Genomic DNA, 20,961 nt, shown 5'->3' with positions numbered 1-20,961 from the left:
TTCAGTTGAACCAAACTCACCAAGAGGTTAGTCTTGGTAATTAGCTTACTCTAAGGATACTGTCTCCATCTTCCAAGACTGGAATTACCAGCAGGGTACCATAAGGGCCTAGCTTCTAGGATCTGAATTCCAATCCCGAGGCTTGCACAGCAAGTGCTTTAACTGCGGAGTCAACTCCCAGCTCCTACTTCCTACATTTTTAAAGTCAACGGCCTTAGGTTTTATGTCATTCATAGCAAAACCTAATTCCAATAATGCCATGAGTTCTAACAATCACAGTACAATGCATATGCCCTAAAAGGATACCTATAAAAATCAATGCCACTTTGTATGGTACTCCTGACCTCAAAAACAAAACACAATAAAACATAAAAGGATCTGAAAAATCTTGTAATAGACAACCTATGAAAGCAGACATCTACAGCCTTGTTTCCTTGGAAACAGTTTCTTGTCACCTCCTGTCTGGGTCACATCAAAAGCCTCAGTTTTGATTGCCCCTCTCATTTCTCCCACCCATCCATTCAATATTTGAGCATGTGTGCATGCGTGTGTGTGCAAGCGTGTATGCGTGTGTGCATACACGTGTGTGTGTGTGTATTAAGCATGTCCATGGATGTGCCTGCAGAAGCCACAGCTTTATGCCCAGACATCTTTCTCAGTTATTTCTGCACATCATGTTTAAGACATGTTCTCTTAATGGATCTAGTTTATAGCTGCCTATACTGGCTGGCTGGAAAGCTTCAAAAGTTCACCCATTTCTACCCACCCCTGCCCCCAAGCACTGGAGTTACAAATGCACACAGCCTTGGCACTGCCCAGCTTTTGCACGGGTGCTGGAGACCTGAACTCGGGTCCTCCTGCTTTCATAGCAAGCATTTCCCTGAGTCCAGCTCCCTAGCGCCCCGTTCGGAAAACGTTTACTTATCCAACCATCCTTAAAATTTATTTTCGGCCTGATAAATGAAATAGTGACTGCATTCTGTGTACCTACCATATACAAACACTCGGCTGCAGGACTTCTAACCTGTGCCAAAAAAAAATCCGAAACATAAATATTTATCACCCCTCCCCTTTCCTAGATAAGGAACAGAAGTAAGAGATAAGGTCAATGGCTCAACAAAGAGCACACGACTCTGAAGCAGGGCCAGGAATCAGCCACTCCCTCGCACACTAGCGCGCAGGCAGCACACCACACGGATTTCCAGGCAACATCAGCGGCAGCAAATCAATCCATGCAGGTCAACCTTCATGATTTGGCAGTGTTCTTGGGGCTCTTCCTGAGCAGTCGGGTTTCTAATTGACCCCTGAAGTTGAACTTCTCAGCCTCTCCCTTATCTGCCCCATTTCTAGGACTCAGTAGTCTCAGCTGCCGAATGGGACCAAACCTACTTTCAAGAAGAGATGACATAGAAGATGTGGGGGATACATAGGGACCCCAGGGCCGGAGAAAATGACTTCCAATCCAGCTAGGAGGAGAGTTATTTACCAATGCAGTCATCCCTACACAGCAGTTCAGATGGGTGGACAGGATGCAACTATCTCCAATGAACTTCCCCTGACTAAAGCAGCACCCGCTGTAATTCCTGACCACTTCCTGATACATCCCTCTCCACCTCACCCTGCCCCACCCTGTGCATTTCCTTTGGATTAAATTCAACAGGTAATGTAATGAATGTGAAAACCGTGCAAAAGGGTTGGGATGGAGTTCAGTTGGTAGAATGCTGGCCTAGCGTGTACACCGTGTACACAGCCCTGGTCCCATCCCCTGCACCACATAAACCAGGTGTGGCGATGCACACCAGTAATCCCGACACTGAAGAGAATGGAGACCAGAAGTTCAAGGTCATGCTCAGCTACTTGGTAGAGTCAAAACTACTCTGGGGCAGCATGAGATCTCGTCTCAACTAGAAAAGACAGGCAAGGTGGTAAGAGTATTTGCCACTGAGTCTGAGACTCTAAGTTGGATCCCAAAAGCCTACATGGCGGAAGAGAGAAAAACCAACTCCCGAAACTTGTTCTCTGACTTCCACATGTATGCTATAAAACACGCATGCGCAAATTAATAAATATGAAACAAAAGGAGGAATTTCAGAGGTCCCTCATACTACAAACACTGAAAGAGCAGTGGGCATGTTTGCAGTACGCTGTTTCTAACCCACCCTGTACATGTTGCTGCCGCTGAACCTCCCAAAGCATTAACACGTTTCCCAGACATGGCTGGTCAGGGACCACTCACCGATTCCATAGTGAATCTCTGGAGGAAAAACTGGAGAGCCGGGAGGCTGAAGATCTCATGTCTCAGCCGTCACATCCGAAAACGACCTGAAGAGTGTGGGGAGAAAAGGTGACATTGTCAGCCAGGGGGCTGGGCAAGTACTCAACCAATAGAGGCTGGGCGCTCATTAACAGTGCTTCGGCTCCCGAGGGTGGTCAGTCGATGTGTGAGGGTGGACAGCTAGCACGTGTCACTCCCCACAGTGGGGTTGACACCTCCGTGGAGCAGCTCTGTGCTAGACTGTTCAGGTACCTTCTTGCCTTCTATTTCTGGCTCAGCCTTGGAGAGCAATTTACAAGTCATTAACTTCTCTAGGCCCAGGCTTCTTACACATGAACTAACGATGTGTGGCAGGTATGATGGACAGACAGACAGACAGACACGTGCAGCTGTGTGCTTACTGGAAAGCTGAGGAACCTGTCTCAGAAAGAAAGCAAAGGGAGATGAACCCACATATTTCAGGACAGCCCTCTGTGAACCTGGAAAAGGATTCTAATTAATGCATGAATATCAAAGCTTAATTATTTGCTGAGTGCAATGAATGCAAGAAGTCTGGAATGGAAGGCACTGCATAAGTAAGCAGCTTCAATATTTGTTAAGATAGAGAGGAAAGAAAGTGGGGTTAGAGACCACCATGAGCCACAGGGCCTGCTTGGTGCTTCTCAGGGAATTTCCAACTCAGAGCCATAACTCCATCTAAAACCAGAAACTCTACACCCCATCATCACCCTCAAGCCTATATCTAATCATCCTCAAGTTATGTCTACCTTAATGCTTGGAAGCCTGTCCACAACAGTCTCTCTATGTCCTCTGATGCCCTGGGCCAAACGCCCAGTACTCTCATCAGGACCACTGTAACTGACTTAACCTCAGTACCAAATCATGTCGCCCATGATGAAACCACTCTCCCTTTCTCTCATTCTGTACATACAGAATACAGGGGAAGAGTAGCATGAAATCCACATGTCTGTCACCCAGCTACAGTCAGCATCAAACGCTGTTGACAGCATCAAATTTCCACCCACTGTTCAATTTCCTCGTAGTCAAAGATGGCATTTGTCTTCTATAACCCACATCTGAATAAGACTCCCATCTTTTTTTTTTAAGGTCTTAATGAGTATGCCTATGTGATATGTGCACATGAATACATGTTCTTGCAGAGTCCAATCCAAAAGAAGACAACGGAATCCCCAGAGCAAGAGTTTGCCAGATGTGGATGGTGGGAACTGAACTTAGGTCCCCTACAAGAGCAGCAAGCGCTCTGAACTGCTGAACCATCTCTCCAGCCCCAAGACTCAGTCTCATAATCAAGTTGATGTGCAGGATAAAATAATTAGAAAAATGATGGTGTCATCCCCTACCTCTCCACCCCCAGCTAACCACTTTTCAGTGATTTCTCGGTGCTCTAGAACAAAAGCTATTTAAATGTGGGCCGTCCCTGGGATTGGGGGAGGGGTAGGGAAAAATCTAGCAACAGTAAGTTTCTGAACACTCAATTACCAAAAGCAATTTCAAAATCAAGTGCATGATGAACCAGGGGTGCCTTTGGCAGCCCTCACCCTGGTCTTGCTTGTCTTCATCCTTAGTTCTGATCATGCAGCATGCACAGTTTGCGCAAGCCCTCACACTCATGAAGGCCACTAAAACACCTCCGCTCTCATCTGAGGCCCCTGTATGCTATGAATTATTGCTCTTATGAAAGTATAGCCGTTTAAGGATAGAAAATAAGGACTTTCACTACTTTCCGACAGTCAGCTCTCAGGCATTAAAATTCGTCTGCCTTTGGACTGTATTGTATTTTTAAAAGCTTGCTGAAATTGCTGACTTGAGTTTCATAGTTACATGAATTTTAACTTAGGATCAGGGCAGAATATCCAAAAATTTCTGAAACAGCCTCAAATATACTTCTTCTATTTTGTACCGTGTATCTATGAGAGGCATTATTCCTTGAGTTGATAATTATAAAACTGGAATATGGGTCAGCTCTGAAAAGCACTGAAGATGCTCTATGTCTTTCCGTCTCAAGTGTTCAACCAAGACTTAATTCAAGTAAAAACAAACAAGTACATCCATCTCATTAGTGTACATAATTGATTTCCCCTTTAATAATTGGTCATTTAAAAATAAATGTATGGTTTTATTTGTATACATGCTTTATAAACTTACACAACAGAGGTTGCTTTAAAATTGTTCACTTGAAATAGGGTCAGGGTGGACAAAGTTTCAGAAGCCCTGCTCAATGACAAGAATGTAAATCACTAACGCAATGCCTGTCTTCTTCATTGGCCTCATTTTGCCACCTTGTCTGACAATCTGAATTCAGGGGACTTACAGGGGACGGGAAGAGAAAGCCAACTCTCACAAGATGTCCTCCGACTTCCACATGCATGTAAAATGGCATGAGGAGTGCACACATACCAAAATAAATAATAAATATATGAATTTTTAAACCTAATAAACATGGGAATATTAGTTTATGAATACCAATCTGCAGGACTACAAGTTAGGAAAAAAAATGAAACCCTGCACCCAGCACAGCTAGGACGGCACAGCTCTTCCTGTGGCATTCCCACCTACCTGGTGACAAGTTGACTCTCACAAAAATCCTCAAGATAAATGATTAGTCATCTTTATAGAAGAGAAAAATCAAGACTTAGAAACAAAAAACAATGTCCTTGAGACAGTGCGGGGAGGAACCAGATTCTGGACCCAGGTTCAAAAGCTTGAACTGAGAATGTGGTTCAGTTGGTAGAGTGCTTGCCTAGCATGCACAAAACACTGGGTTTGATCTTTGGCACCACAGAAATCATGCACGCCTATAATCCCAGCACTTTATAGATAGGGGCAGGAGGATCAGAAAGTTCAAAATCATTCTTGGCTGGATAAAGAAGTGGAGGCTAGCCTGGTATACATGAGACTTTTTTGGTACATAAGGCCATTGAGGCTAGCCTGGGATACATAAATAAACAAACTGCAGCCATACTTCCCTGCACACACATGTTGCTACAGGAGTCCTGGTCCACTCACCTACCTCAGCCTTGTCCTTTGATGGGTTCTCAGAACCCCACGTTCATTGGTTAGCCTCTCAGGCTCTCAGGTCCTAGTTTGTGAAACAAGGCCATAATTCTAGCCTAGCCCACCTCAGTACACACTGCAGATCTTCAGAGAGATGTGTGTGAAAGAGCTTTGTGAGGTGTGACACTCCGCTGCTTTGGAGATGACCTCCTACGACGAGGTCAGCATCCATACAAGCTAAAAATGTCTCCTACACGGCTCTAAGCTCAGCACACACATTAAGACCATTTTATCCTCTGAGACTTGTTTTGTTTCAGAGGATATTTTCCTTCCAGAGGGATCAGGAAAGCTACTAAGGAATAAAACAAAAAGCATTTATTGCCATAATGCTTGACGATAAATACTATTTTAATTTTAAGGCCAGCGTTTTTCCCCCTCTCTGGGACTAGCTTTTATAAAGGTGAGATAAATAATACATTTCAATTAAAATGATTTTCTTAGTGGCTGAGAACCACAAATAAGTTTTAAAAAAACATTTTATACTATTTAACAAATGGGTAGGTTTCTAAAAAGATCTTTCAATGTGTATGTGTGTATAAACCTGCATGAATTTATGTGCACTACATGCATGCTGGTACCCACAGAAGTCAGAAGAGGACATAGAATCCCTTGGAACTGAAGTTACAAGCAATTGTAAGCTGCCTGATGTAGGCGGTGGGAACTGAACCTGGGTCCTCTGTAAGAGCACTAAGCATCCTTAACTACTAAGTCATCTTTCCAAACCTCAAATTGGGTTGGTAGTGTTTTTGGTATACATATATTCATTGTATACACACACACACACACACACACACACACACACACACATGCACACACGTGTGTGCACGATCATTTGTTGAACACTGGAGCCCACAATGTTGGTAATGTTTGTGAGGGTGGTAGAAACTTTAGAAGATGGGGCCTAATTAGAAAAAGTAGGTGGCTGTGGACATCGTTTTGAAGCTCATACTTCATCCTGGAATTTCCTTTCTTCCTCTCTGTCTCCTGTCCGTCAAGAGGTGCAGACGGACATACCTCATGTGTGCTACAATGCTCCGCCTGAGTACAAAGGATCAAGCAACCAGGGAGTGAACCCTCCGAAACCATGAGCCAAAATAAATCCTCCATCCTTTAGTTGTTTATACCAAATATTCTGTCATAGAATAATTAATAATTTTAATTATTAACTCAATAAAAATCATTAATAATAGAATTAATATTTATATTAATTACAAATACACTCTCTCCAGTGCCAATCCTCATGGAGGAGCTGGATTTTATTTCATGGGTGCCTCACAGACATTGAATTCACATCCTTTCAGAAAGGATGTCGTGAACTCTGGAGTCATCTGCAGCTGGCTACGGCTCAGACAATTGCTTCCGCTCATCAAACCATGTCAAACACTGTTCCTATTTACCAACGTGAGTTTTCCTGTTCAGTGGGAGCTGTGCTTAGACAAAGCCAGGGGCCTAAAGAAAACACCCATCACGTTGTGTTATTATTCCTTTCCATCTCTCAGCCCCTCAACTCGTTTCTTCGGGGTGAAGCACCACCCCTTCCACGAAGCAGTCCCAGAATTTCCTGACCCAAGAGTTTCCCCGTTTCTGAACTCTTGTGGCATGAATGACAACAAAAACGACCCCTTCATGAGCAGTGTGACGGCCAGTCTCATGTGTCAGTTTGACCTGACTAATAGCAGTCCGGGCAGCTGGAAAAACATTGCATGTGGATATGTCTGCCTAGGGTGTTTCTGGGGTCTGTGGGCCTCATCCAGTCCATTCAAGGGCATGAATAAAGCAAAAAGCGGGGGTGAATTTGCTCTCTGCTTGAGCTGAAATCCATCTTCTTCTGTCCTTAAGAGACTGGAATTTCTTGTTCTTGGGCCTTCTGATTCAGGTTAGTACCAACACCTTAGGTCTCCTGGTCCTCAGGCTTCCAGACTCAAACTAAACCCCATCACTGACCTCGGCTTTACCAGCTTGCAGATGGCAGATCATGAGGCCTCTCAGCACCATTAAAGGACAGCAAGCAACACCCGCCTCTCTCTCCTGTCCATTCCCAAGCTTAGCGGTAGCTCCATAATAAAGCCCTCTGACCAGGATGAGGGCACAAAAGTACACCTCCCCTCACAGGGAGAGACCCCTCGGAGAAAGAGGCACAACAGGGTACGAGTCCCTTCACTGGGGACCGCATCTTCCCCATCGCTCTGCTTCAGGCCTTCATCTTTCATATTTATAACCTCACATTTCCTCTGCCTTTGGCTCCAAGCAGCACCCGCCTAGAGAGGAATGATGACATTTATGACGCAGTGTTGCTAGGAGGGAGAACGATCATAAAGTGTGAGAACTGCCTGTGGAGGGCAGATGTGTGGCTGAGGAGAGGGAGGCCCCATCCTTCGCTAAGGTGCTGGGCTGAGGTTAAGGCACGGTTAGATTAGGTCTGAGAAAGAGTACCGTCCATTTCATGTTTAATCTTTTTTTTTTGTTGTTTGTTTGTTTTTTATTTTTTATTTTTTTCGAGACAGGGTTTCTCTGTGGCTTGGAGCCTGTCCTGGAACTAGCTCTGTAGACCAGGCTGGTCTCGAACTCACAGAGATCCGCCTGCCTCTGCCGCCCGAGTGCTGGGATTAAAGGCGTGCGCCATCACCGCCTGGCTATGTTTAATCTTTTTATGTAGGTACTCCCCAAGGGAGTTTTTCTTTCTTTGTTTGTTTTTTTGTTTTGTTGTTTTAAATGACCGAAGCTGCCCATTGCAGGCAATTCCCTGGCTTGATTGATAGCTGCCAGTCTTCCCTCATGCCTGGCTGCGGTGTTAGCTATGTAGGGCAGAACCTGTAACTGCTCTGGGCTGAGCAAAAACATCAGCTAGATTAGAATCATGAGTGTTTTCCTCCCTCTTCCCAAGTCCTGCAAGGCTGTGAATGACACTGATGCCACTCCTGAAGGCCTGTCGGGGGCAGCAGCAACTGAACCTCAGCCCCACTGTTTTCACAGCAACCACAAAAGCTAACCAAACAGACACTCCCTAGATAGTTCCTGGGGCTTTCCTCAGGACAGCTGAGGGAGCCTTAAATGCCTTGTGAACATTCAGGGACACGGACACAGTGACCGATGCCCAGATAAGACCCTGAACCAGCCCCAGATGCCCCAAAGAGACTCTGTTCCAGTCACAGAAACTATCACAACTGTCACGGTAACTATTCCAACCTGGCTTTGTTCTGGGAGACACGGCAAATCCAGACGCCATCCAATGACTGAAGAGATTTGGCTTTGTCATGACAGCTTTAAATGACTCACTGTGGTTCCACCACAGCCACCTGACATCCTCACAACAACAGTCTTCGATCTGGCAGGGAGGTGCCCCACCCAGGACAACTAGGGCTTCTTTACAACTGTTTACAAGAAACGGCGATCCTGAGATGGGTCCAATGGAGGGTCCTTCTATTCCCTCCCTATGTTGCCCGCAACTCACGCTGAAGTCCAGGATCTAATAAGGCCTCATTGACGGTTTTATTGCTTCCTTGTGATCTTTGCTGCACGAAGAGCAAGCTAAGCGATAGCATGAAGAAGAGCAGACAATTCCCAGGCTTGCCAGCCCCAAGGATAGGTATATAGCTGCTGTAGCAGCAGCTGAATAGTTCCAGAAGGTGAGAGCGGGGACTGTGAAGAGCTGAGCCTGCAGAAGAATTCCTGAAAGCCACCAAGAGTTATTGTTTCCCTCTACCACGGAGCTGTAGCACTATGAGCTGAGGGCTCCAACACTCAAAGCTCAGAGACCCAGTAGGACCTGAGTGCTAGGTAGTTACTGTAATTGGAACTCAGCACTGCCAAGGTAGGCTTAGAGATGCTGACACTAAGGGAGTTTCTGTGTAGACAGAGCCAATGACCCATAGCCAATAGGTGATAGAACAAATAACTGTCACTATGGTGACAACCCCGAAATAGAAATGACACCTGCAGCCAGGAGGGCTGACTTAGCAACTTGTCATCAAGATCAGCAGCGTGGACATGCTCCGTGTGGCTGCTCATCCGGTTGGGTGTCCAGTGATCCCTGCCCCAGTGACAAACAGAGAGGATGCTACTTCCAAGGCCTGCAAGTCACCTTCCAGGAATAACACCTCAGTGTCCCAGCCTCCACTCAGACCGAGGACAGGAAAAACAGTGTGGGAAGAACTTGCCTGGGCAGTTTTGGCTCCCCTGGAAGCCTTGTGGCTGAGTGCTTCCTTGCAGCGTTCAGGCCCAGCGTCAGCTACTCTGCAATGATGAGTCCTCTCCAGGCCCAGGGCAATGAGAGGCACCATTCCTGTTCCATCTCAAGAAGGCAACAATAACCCTCGCAGCCTAAATAACATTTTTTTTCTTAAATATCAAGGCCAGCACGTGTTGCGTGGCAAGTATGTGTATCACACACAACAAAAACGTCTTTAATTTCATGACAACCCAAGAACAGGCCCTGTTGTTGCTGTATCTCACAGGGAAAGGAACGGACTAATACAGGATGAGCATCTTGCTAGTTTTTATGATTAATAAATAAAACCTGGTGTCCTGGTTAGCTGACAACCTGCCTGACACAGCTCAGCGTTGTCCAGAGGAGAATCCAAGTGGAGGAACTGCACAGGTCAGACTGGCTTGTGGGCGTGTCCGTGCATGATTATCATGATTGTTAATTGACACGGGAGGACCCAGCCCACTGTGGGCAGAGCCATTCCCTGGGCAGGTGGTCTTAAACTAAAGAAGAAAGTTAGCTGAGTATAAGCCAACCATGGAGCTGGCCCCATGGTTCCTGTTGCACTTCCTCAGCTGTGAAGTGAGCAGCTTGGTCAGAGGCAATGCTGTGTGGAAGAGCAAGCAGGCATGCCTGCCTTCAAGTTCCTGCCTCGTCTTCTCTCAACAAAGAACGGTGATCTAAAACGGTAGGATGAAATAAACCCTTTCCTCTCCTAAGTTGATTTTTGCCAGTGTTTCTTACCATAACAGAAAAGAAAAAAAAAACCCAGAAATTAAAAAAAAAACAAAGAGACCTAGATATCTGTAAGTCCTTTCTTTCCTTTAAATCTCAACAACCCTTCAGAGCAGGCTTGGTCTCAGGAGAGACGACTCTATTGCATGTATCCTGCACTTGGGATGTTAGATGTTAAAAAAAGACTTTTAAGAAGCTGGCCAAACCAGCCCCGCTCACGCTCACACCTCGCTCCATCAGCAGCTACCACCCAGCCACCCAGCGTGGCTATGTTGTTCTTAATCGTCTCTTTTCCTCCCTCTCTGATGGCCATATTTTCACAGGTTAGCACACATCTGACACAGAACGTGTATTCCTGTCAATGCACTTCAACGTCTGCTTTCTCTGCCAGCACCGTTAGGACATCAATAATGCATCTCGTAATCAAAGGAATCCCAGAATCAAAAGAAATAATGTATGTCTAAAGCCACATTCATCTACTTTAAGCTGAGCACAGACCTCAGCCGTCTGTGAGAAACAAGGAGCCAAATCCCTTCTTCAGATCTCCCAAAGAATCCTTCAAAGCACACCTGGTCCCACAAGAAGACTACCCCACACAGCCCTTAGTCTAGCTGTAGCTCATACATCCTAGGCTTGGCATCCGGACATATTTGCAGGGCTAATGAAAGAGGAATTCCAACCTCTCCTACCAATTGTTCATATTTAACATGCTAATGAATACCCATCACACTGGAAAAACATGGACTAGACATCTGATTATCTTTTCTTTGGCCAGATCCATTCATTCTTACAACCGGTGGCAGATATTAACAAGGTACCGAGCCAAGCTGGGCACTCTCTTCTGGTGCACATCACACGGGTGAATAGCTGTGGATACCTACGAAAGGAGAAGTTACTACAAAGCAGAAAAATGATGCAAATGACTGGATGGAGGGGCTTCATGGAGCCAGAGGATGACGCTATTATGTTTTGAGCTGGAACGGGAGGGTATCAGACAGAGAGAGAATTCTAACATGTTAAGTGCAATGTCACAGCCTCAGGAAACGCCTCATTGTGCAAATCTGTGTTGTTCTACTGGGCAGTGTTGCGAAATCCAGAAACGTATGGCAGTAGATGCATGTTATTTCAAGTCTGTTTCCATCTACAGCTGTGATCAGATGCAAATGTGAAGGTTTGCATTTAGGGGGCTCTCAACCTGAAAGTTAAGTGACATGGAAGGAAGTCCTGCCTCTTCCCTTGCTGAGCCTCAGGTAAGCTTCTCACCTTTCTGAATCCGGGTATTCTTGTATTTAAAGCTTGCATGATAAAAGTAGCCTCAAGCCAGATGTGGTACCTCTGTACCAGCCCTTGGGAAAGAGAAGAATGAAGATCAGAAGTTGGAAACGACCCTTGGCTATGTAGCCAGGTTGAGGGCAGACTGAACATAGGAAACTTTTTCTTAAAAATAGAGAAATTTACGAGAGTAACTTTCAGGGGCTTGCTGTGAATTAGACCTTCTAGAAAAACACGGGTAACTGACGCTTCTCTTGACTTTTGGCCTTCTAGACTCAAAACGGTACAAACTTGGTCCTCCAGGGATAAGCCAAGATAGGCGAGCTATTTCACATGTTGTTTTAAAGTTCCTTGATAGTACATCAGAATGTTCTAGTGCTGCGGCGGTTCTATTATTGTCCATTTTCATAGCTCTAAGTATGCCTGCTGCATAGCAGGTAGTCAGAATCACCTATTGTTGCCAGAATACATTCTCTGAAGCAATTAAAATGGGCAGGGTTTGAAACACTTCTGCATGAACTGTCAAAATGGGAAGGTGGGAATGCCTTTTATACTTCAGACTATTTCTGTCTGTCTGTCTGTCTGTCTGTCTGTCTATATCTATCTATCTATCTATCTATCTATCTATCTATCTATCTATGGAGAGAGAGAGAGAGAGAGATGAAGAGACATAAAGAGAGACACTCATACATGCAGGTAGCCTTGCATGCTACTTTCTCCAGCTGAACAGGAAACCCAGTGATAAATTATCTTCCTACCATACTTGGAGAAACTATGTGACCCAGGAACACTAGGACCAAACTGCTCCAACTTTGAACACCTCTCTCTAAAATTCTGTTTCTCAGAAACGTCGCTGCCTGCCAACAGAAGAGGGTTCTCTTAGTTTCAAAATGGCATTATCTTAGATTCCCTGCTTTTTTAATGAGGCTTTAAATATTTTCCATTCCAACAGCTGCTTGTCTCCAAGTGGAATGGGTGGCGCACCGTGACAGGACACTGAACTGGATGCGCTGACTCAGTAGAGTTCCAGGGCGTCTCCCTGAGCCATTTGGGGTCACCTACATGGGATGATAAGCTGTGGGCTTCAGGGTGCTACCTGGAATGGAAGGTTTCTGGAAGAACTCTCTGGTGAGCAAGACAGAATTACGGGTAATGCCACCCGTCATTCCTCTCCTCCTTCCTCTCCAGAAGCCTTCTGAGAACAAGAAGACCCTGCAGCCAGGATCGTACCTGGCCAGTAGATGTTTGCTGAACCGATGAATCAATAAACCAAACAAATACCTCATGCCAAGACTTTCCCAGCAGAGTCCAACTCCTACTTGCCAAAGGATCAGCAACGCCTTATCAGGACACTGGTTCCTGCAAGCCTCTTGCTTGGCAGTTTAGTTATGTGTGGTGTGGGATGCCCTGACAGGCCCCCATCTTCTAGAACCCTCTGTAAACCAAAGTACTCCTAGACATTACATAGTCTCCTCACTGAGCTCTTATCACAAATGATAAAGAATTAAAAGGATCTAATTAAGATAGATGTATTAGTTCACTGAGGAGCAATATATATACACATATATATGTATATATATATATACATACATATATATATATATATGGAAGATCTTGGCTACTAGCCAAGTGATGGAGGAAGGTCATTGGTTAAGTAATAAAGAAACTGCTTTGGCCTCATAGGTTAAAACATAGGTGGGAGGAGTAAACAGAACAGAATGCTGGGAGGAAGAGGAAGTGAGCTCAGAGATGCCATAGCTCTGCTCTCTGAGGCAGACACATGAAGCTCCGGCCCAGGATGGACATAGGCTAGAATCTTCCCGGTAAGCGCACCTCGGTGCTACACACTTTATTAGAAATGAGCTAGTCCAGGTGCGAGAGTTAGCCGAGAAGAGGCTAGATATAATGGGCCAAGCAGTGTTTAAAAGAATACAGTTTGTGTGTTGTTATTTCGGGTAAAGCTAGCCGGTGACGGGAGCTGGGTGGCGGGATGCAACCCGCAGCTCCTACTACAGCCAAGGAACAGCTATTAGCTCCTTGGGACCTCAGGTGCCAGTGGAGAAGCAAGGGTCTGTCCTACAACCAACATCTCTCAAGCACTATGAGATTCTTGAGAACAGAAAGCATACCAGAGACATTCTACTCTGGCATCTCAGCAGCCTGACCCTGCTAAGAGACGTGCCTTGCTCTCACAAAATCTTCAATGACTACGATTCAAACGCATTCCTACATGGCAAAAATAGGAGAAATCGGGCCAGAAGTATGGCCCAGTTAGTCAAGTATTTGGTCGAGCATTCATGAAGTTCTGGGTGTGGTGTCATACGCACACCTGAAATCCCAGCACTCCAGAGAAAGAGATAGGGGGACCAGGAGTTCAAGATCATGCTGGGTCTACATAGCAAGGCCAGAGCCAGCCTGGACTACATGAAACTCTGTCTCAAAGAAAGAAAGAGAGAGCGACAGAGACCATACCAAAACTGAAGGCCAGATGCATATACACCCCAACATGAAGGGCAGGCAAAGGCGCACAGCTGTGGCAGGGCCTTTCCCCAGGGTCAGCTGCAGAAAAGCAGCTGGGCACTTTCCAGATTCCCTCAGGGGCCCTGACTGAGGACTTGGTGTGCTGGATCAGGACATTCCAGCGTCAGTCTGCTTCCTCTGCAGAGCAGTTTTCCTGGCTCAGTCTGGCAGGAGATAGAGGCTGGAAGAACTGCCCTTCCCCGCCCCTCCCACTGCCTTGCTGTGAAGGCTGTGAAAGGGAGTGGCCTGGCAAGAAGCAAGCCTGGAAGCCCAGCATTGCAGAAAGCATAGCTAGACATCGCTTGGAAGATAGGATCGGTGAGCATTGCCTTATTGGAAAAAGAAGCGGAACTTACAGACTGACAAAACTGACTGGGAGGAAGGAGGAAATAATGGAACTTCAGCAATGGCTCCTTTCCAAAGCTCATGGGATGCGGTCAGGGGGGAAAAAATCAAAATTCTCTCTCTCTCTCTCTCTCTCTCTCTCTCTCTCTCTCTCTGTGTGTGTGTGTGTGTGTGTGTGTGTGTGTGTGTGTGTGTGTGTGTGTGTGTGTGATTTGTGCTCCTGAGAGGACTGGGGAGACAGCTGGCCTCAAGTGGGATACTGGCCTGTGTAATGGCTGTGGGCAATATCCAAATACAGCACCATGGCCCCAAGGAGAAGCCACCTCTCTCACCAGGCAGATCTAGTAGTAAACGCTAGCACCTGACTGCACTTTCAGTCTGGAGCCTTCTCTGCAACCCTGCTGCGGCATACTGAGTTATCTATCCCATGTATGTCCAAACAGTACCTGGTACAGGATTAGAGAGGGAAAAAAAATTTGCCTCAAAGAAAGTAGGCGAGATGAGGGAGGAGGGAGAACAAAAGAGCAGAGGAATCCTCTCTCAGTAGTATAGAAGTTGTTTTAGAAAGGATGTTCTCTGTGTGTCTCTGGTGGTAATGATAAAAGGGGCATAACCCCACACAACAGTAGCCAGTTTCACAACCGATGTCAGGTACATGCCAACACACAAGGGCAGCCCTTAGCTGAACTCTGAACTCACAGAGGGGCTCCCTATCCTCTGGGAGCAAAACATTATAGTTAACAAGAAACCCCACCAGGAGATGGGAGAAGGGGAAGGCTGAAGATCATCTTCCACGTTTAGCCCAAGTCTCAGCTCTGTCCAGGGCTCCACCATTAAGCCTTCACCTTTCCGCCATTCTGTCAGCATTCCCTCTCTGCCCCTCAAAACCACACATCTACAGGAACCCCTCAGCTGCCACTCTGGAGGTTGCACTGCCCCACGCCGGCCCACGCCTTCCTAAAGGCTCCTTGATGTGCCCAGCAAGCACAGGAGAAGCAGCTCAAAGACACGAGTCATTAGGGACCTGCAAGCAAAACCACAGTGACACACCATTTCACATCCATTAGGACGGCCACAGACAAGAACATGGCCAAACAGCAAGTCTCGGCAAAGGTCTGTTGACTAGTGGAAATGTAAAATCACTCAGCCACTTTACAAAGGTTTGACAGCTCCTCAAAGGTTAAAAATAGTTGCCTGATGACTGAGCCATTCCATCCCGGGCGTATGTCCCAAGGAATTGAAAACATGAACTCAAATAAACACTTGTAAACGAATGTTCATAGCAGCACTTGCCATGACAGCCAAAAAGTAGCAACAGCTTAGATGTCTGTCAACTGGTAAATGAATAAACATTGAACTCTACCCACACAATGGAATTATTGAACTATAAAAAGGAATGAAGGGGACACGGTGATTCAAGGCAGTCAAGGTTACTTAGCAGGAACCTATCTCACAGAAATAAACCAAAACAAACATTCAAACAAAAGGAATTTTGGCACATGCTATACCATTGAGTAGATCTTGAAAATGTTAATACTAAAAGGGGCTAAATGAAATCTTACATGGACAATTCAGTACACATGAAACATGCAGCCAAGGTACATATGTAGGGATGGGAAGTCAACTGGTGGGAAGAAGGGGGGCGGGGATCTTGGGACACGTTGACTGAGTACATGGCTTCCTTTAGGGTGATGGAAACATCTTGAAACTATACAGAAATGATAGTCACTTGTTATGAATGGACTCAATCTCACTGAACTGTATGTTTCCACAAGATTAGTGGTTAGTTTTATGTCAAGTCTACATCAGTTGTGTGTGTGTCATGCCAACCCTTTATGAAGCCATCCTAATTCAAGAGAGTTTTGTTTCCTACTGGAACAAAACAGCCTATTGCATGGCCCTTGGAATTACAGTTGCGACCCGGGACACTTCCCTCCTTTCTCCTTTAAGCCAGCCTCGTTCCTTGCAACCAAAAGCTTCTGAATGGACTGTACCCTCAATGGCTTCCCTACAGTGTGACTTCTGAGTCTTTACTTCTTCATCAGCTCAGTAAACAGAGCTGATAATACCTATTTTGTTAGGTTGGTATCAGATTATTATTACTACAGCTTTTATGAGACTATTAGGTGGAGTCCCAAGGGTGACTTCATTCATTCCTTGTAACATAAATTATGATTCTCTCTCAGTGACAATATTATCCATCTGGTAGAACTGGTGTTGGGCTCATGTCAACAGGAATGGCGGCTGTGTCACCAGCTTGCTGGAACCGAAACTTGAAGCCCTCAACTGTGACCTTGGGAGAATTGCTGCTCAGGGATTTAGTTCACGCACCTATGAAGTAGGAACAATTTAAGTAAGGATGGGCCATATCTGGGACATGTAAGCTGTTACTGTCATTGTCATAGAATGTAAATACAGGGCCTAGTCATAGACAAAGTTCAAGTTTACTTTGTCCATGGCCTCCCTCCTTCCTTCCCACCCTTAACTGCTTGTGAAGTGTCCTCATCACCAAGTAGCATCATAGTATCTTGGATCAGGCAAGACTTCAGCTCCTCTAGACAAGGAGTTGGACAACTATGGACCTGATCATAAGCATCACTTCCAAGGATTTCTGGTTCTCCACACCAAACATCCCCACTCTTTCATTATGAATGGACTCAATGACCAGGTCTTAACCCACTAGGTTTTACAGCCAACTCAAGTATCCTGAGACATCGCCAGACTACATTTCCCTGACTCCTTTGAAACTGAAGGTGATAATGGGTCAGAGTTCTAGCTAGGGAGGAGGGTGGAAATAGTGTAAGTCATGAACAGGCTTTTAAGAAGTGGATGTGTCTCCTCCAGCTCTTCCTCCTCTGCCAAGGAATGAACAATAATGAGAAGCTTTAGGGCCACAAAAGCAGAAGAGGCCTATGTTCGAGTATGACCACTAAAGGAATCAGAAACACCCATTTTGAAGAAGAATTAAAAATAGCCTCACACTTTATAAACACCGAAGGGACTATCTGTTGCAGCAGATACTGTTGCTTTATCACTACGGCACCATGTTAGTTGGCTGAACTGAATTATGCACAAGTATCTTCCCAAATACTGTGTCTGAAGGCCTACCAACATCAGAACCCGTGGCATCAAATACAACTGCAATAGGATTTGCTCTGACAAGGCCACAGAATACTAAGGGAGACAGAAGCATCATGAACAACAAGAACATTCATGGTAGTGTGTCAGACATCTGAAAGAAAGCTTGGCCAAGGAAGGTACACTGAGCAACAGACAGAGTGAGGTCCACTCTGTAGGAACCAGGATGGTCAGAAACAGACAGCCTTTCCCTTCATCTCAAGTATACCAATATAAAAGGCATTCGGGACAGTGGGGATGAACCTGAGAGCGGAGGTGGAGGTATGACATGGAAGACCATGAAGGGATGGTGCGCCAGCTACAGGGTGGAGAAAGGGAAGGAAGAAGAAGAAGCCGAGGAGCAAGGTGAGGCAAAGTCATCGACAGACACCTGTGGGAGTTCAAGGGCATGTGGCTGTGTCAAAGAAAACAGCTGAATGATTGGAGCCAGTGCATCCCAAGGAAGGCCTGTCTGAGGACTCCATTTGACAGTCTTTTCCCAGTGGCTGCTCTCTGGCCTGTGTGATTCCCACAGGGAGTTTTCCTGTCCCCTCCCTGATCTGGGCTTCTCTGCTGCCCCTCCCAAACTCTGTCCAGACTCACTCCATGGCCCTTAGAAACACAGCTCTCCCCCTAAAGCCTCTGCCTTCCTTTCTCTCTATGTCCTCAAAGCTCTCGTCCATGAGTCAGCAGTGTCCCAGGGAGGAAGGACACTATCCTGAAGAAGTTGTGGTAACTGACTGTCACGGTGTCAAGTCACACAAAAATGCCTAGAGCTAGGGAGTGAAGGAGAGAGCTGGAGGCACGGGTCCTGGGTTTGAGTAAGCCATTACCTTTGATTTGGGGATTTTAACATTTACTGCAAAGGTTCAAGCCTAGTTTCTCCAAAATGGTTTCTTTCCATTATTCTTAATACAAAAAAATAGTAATAATAAAATGGAGTCTCTACTTCCCCACAGCCACTCTCTAGATGAGGATACTGAGGGCCTCAGAGGGTGAACAAGCAGCGTGAGCTCACAGCTAACAGCAAAGTCAGTTCTAGAAGCCACCTCTATGCAAAACTACAGTACCCAACAGTAGAACTAAATTGCTCCAACTGGCTCAAGTCTGTTTACAAGCGTGATTGAAATCCATGCATTCATACATATACTACTTCCTACGAAATTATGTATTAAATTCAAAATGCAAATAAAATAAAACTTATCTTTGGCCTATCCACTCTACAAAGAAAAGTGTAACTGATTTGCCCCGGACTGACAAGGACTTGAAGATGTGTATAGCCTCAAGGCCCTACTAAAATCACGAGCTGGTCATCTTCCCTGAATAGCAACTTAGAAGCATGCATCACACGTGAAGATATGCCTATTCTTTGGTCTATCCATTCCACCTCCAACAACTCATCAGAAGTAAGCTTTTAGACAAGTATATAAGTGAAAAAAAATAAAGAGCCTATACACCCATCATAAAGAGTATTTGAGGATGGGGACTCAAGTTTGTAATCTCAGCACTCAGGAAGAAGCAGGATGTCAGGAGTTGGAAATCATCCCATGACACAGAAGACCCCGTTTCAAACAATAAATGACAGGAATAAGCAGGATCTGAGCTATAAGTGAAGGGTTGTCTATTGTCTTCTATCACTATGGCCATGCATTCTCCGATCTGCATAGCCAACCCAACTGAGTAGTGTCTACAGACACTGTTTTGATCTCTCTAGAACTCCAGTTCGGGAAATCTAATGTCCCTTTTGCAGCTGCCAGTCAAGCAGCCAAGTGTCCCCTCTCCTGCCAGTCGCATACATGTCTCTGCCGTACCAACAAGCCCTGGAGAGCACTCCACTCTCTAAGAGCCCTTCAACATGGCTGACTCAGACCACACACATCTCTGTATTTGCTCTTCCCTTCAAAGCGCCCAGGGCCCACCTCGTAGCCAGAGGATTTTAACAAGGTAATCTTTCCAGGGATGTGCTGGGATCAGCACTGACACTGTCTGGGAACGATGCCATGTCCTGCTCAGCAGGTGATGAAAGGGACCAGGTGGATTCGCTCAGTCACTTCCTAAAGACCTAGCAGGTGTTGGGCACTGGATGAAAGAGTGAAGCCTCACAGAGACCACAGGCCAGCAGGGGGAAGGGACAGTGACACAGCAACATGGCAGATGTTTTCATGAGGTCCAAATTCCATCTTAGGGATTCGGCAAACGGCAGCCTGATCATCACATAATAAACAGTAAGAATTCTGTCATCAGTGCCTCACTCTAAGCCAGGTGTAAGCATAGGTAAGGAAGAAGACAAGGGACCACCGGGCAGAGCAGAACGGCTGAGGAGCAGGGAAGGGGACATTTCTGCTGGCCAGGTCTAGGAGAAACAGCTTTGCTGTTCAAAGGGCCATTTTTTAAGCCATCCTAACCACAAAAGCCAGTTTCTTCTGCTTTACCAGCTTCTCCATGGTAATCTCAAAAACTAGAGAATAATAGGAACTTGGGAGTTTTCCTTCAATAAGAGCCATCCAGGCCTTCTAGAAGCGTCTCCAGGTACCCAAACTCTCTTGATTTGGTGACACCTTTGCCCCACTATTGCTGAGGAATAATCCTTTGGTACACTGTGAAGATGGGTTGCTCTCATTGGCTGATGGCTAGCCAGGATTTGGGGGGCAGAGAGAATGCTGGGAAGAAGGGAGGAGTCAGAGGAGACGCCATGAGACACAGAGCAGAGCAAGCAGGATTGGAAGTACATACATGAAGTCAATAAGCCTCAGGGCAGCATATACATGAATAGAAATGGGCTAATTTAAGTTCTAAGAGCTAGCTAAAAACAAGCTTAAGCTACAGGCTGAGTACTTATAATTAATATTAAGTCTCCCTGTGGTTATTTGGAGTGGCGGACAGGACAGAACAGTCTAGCCATACACCACAAAATGCAGACCTTTCCAATTCTGTTCACTGTCTCGGCCTCTAACATCTGGATTTTGCACACTGCCACGCCCTTTCCTAGTGTCCTGTGTCTGGCTGGAGCTGGTAGAGAATGGGCAGTTTTATCCAGAGTCTTCCAGGGGCCATATTCTTTCAGCTGGCTCCCAAATATTCTGCAGTGGATATCAGGGGCATGGATAGAAAGAGAGGAAGCTGAGTCCCAGAGAAAGGAAGTTGTCCATGGTCACAAAGCAAGGGAAAGACTCGGTTTGCCAGTCAGGCCTCCGATGGCTAGATCTATGTTCTTTGTTCCGCATCACACTGTCTCCAGGACAGAAAAAGGCTCACATGGTTACTCTCCCATCATCTAAAAATATGTGTTTGGGGGCTGGGGAGCAGGCTCAGCTACCAACATGCCTGCTCTGCAAGCTTTAGGGCCTGAGTTTAAACCAGTAATACCCATGTGAAAAGTTGGGTTTGGTGGCACATATCTGAAACCCTGGCATTGGGC

At 45.9% G+C, this 20,961-nt stretch overlaps 1 protein-coding gene across 8 annotated transcripts in view; it reads right to left on the bottom strand.

The window, feature by feature from the left end:
- Positions 1-20,961, bottom strand: part of Asap1 (ArfGAP with SH3 domain, ankyrin repeat and PH domain 1) — a 287,931-nt gene that overhangs the window by 251,238 nt on the left and 15,732 nt on the right. For all 8 annotated transcript variants that reach the window (XM_026782793.1, XM_026782794.1, XM_026782796.1 and 5 more), the window contains exon 2: positions 2,237-2,322. In XM_026782793.1, coding sequence (XP_026638594.1) covers positions 2,237-2,295 — 59 coding nt within the window. In that variant the 5' untranslated portion in view covers positions 2,296-2,322. The remainder of the gene's footprint in view (positions 1-2,236; positions 2,323-20,961) is intronic.

This window comes from Microtus ochrogaster, chromosome 15 (genome assembly GCF_000317375.1).
Source record: "Microtus ochrogaster isolate Prairie Vole_2 chromosome 15, MicOch1.0, whole genome shotgun sequence".
In the NCBI taxonomy this organism is placed as follows: domain Eukaryota; kingdom Metazoa; phylum Chordata; class Mammalia; order Rodentia; family Cricetidae; genus Microtus; species Microtus ochrogaster.
The sequence above is the reverse complement of the archived record's forward strand: the minus strand, read 5'-3'. Positions and strand labels throughout refer to the sequence as shown.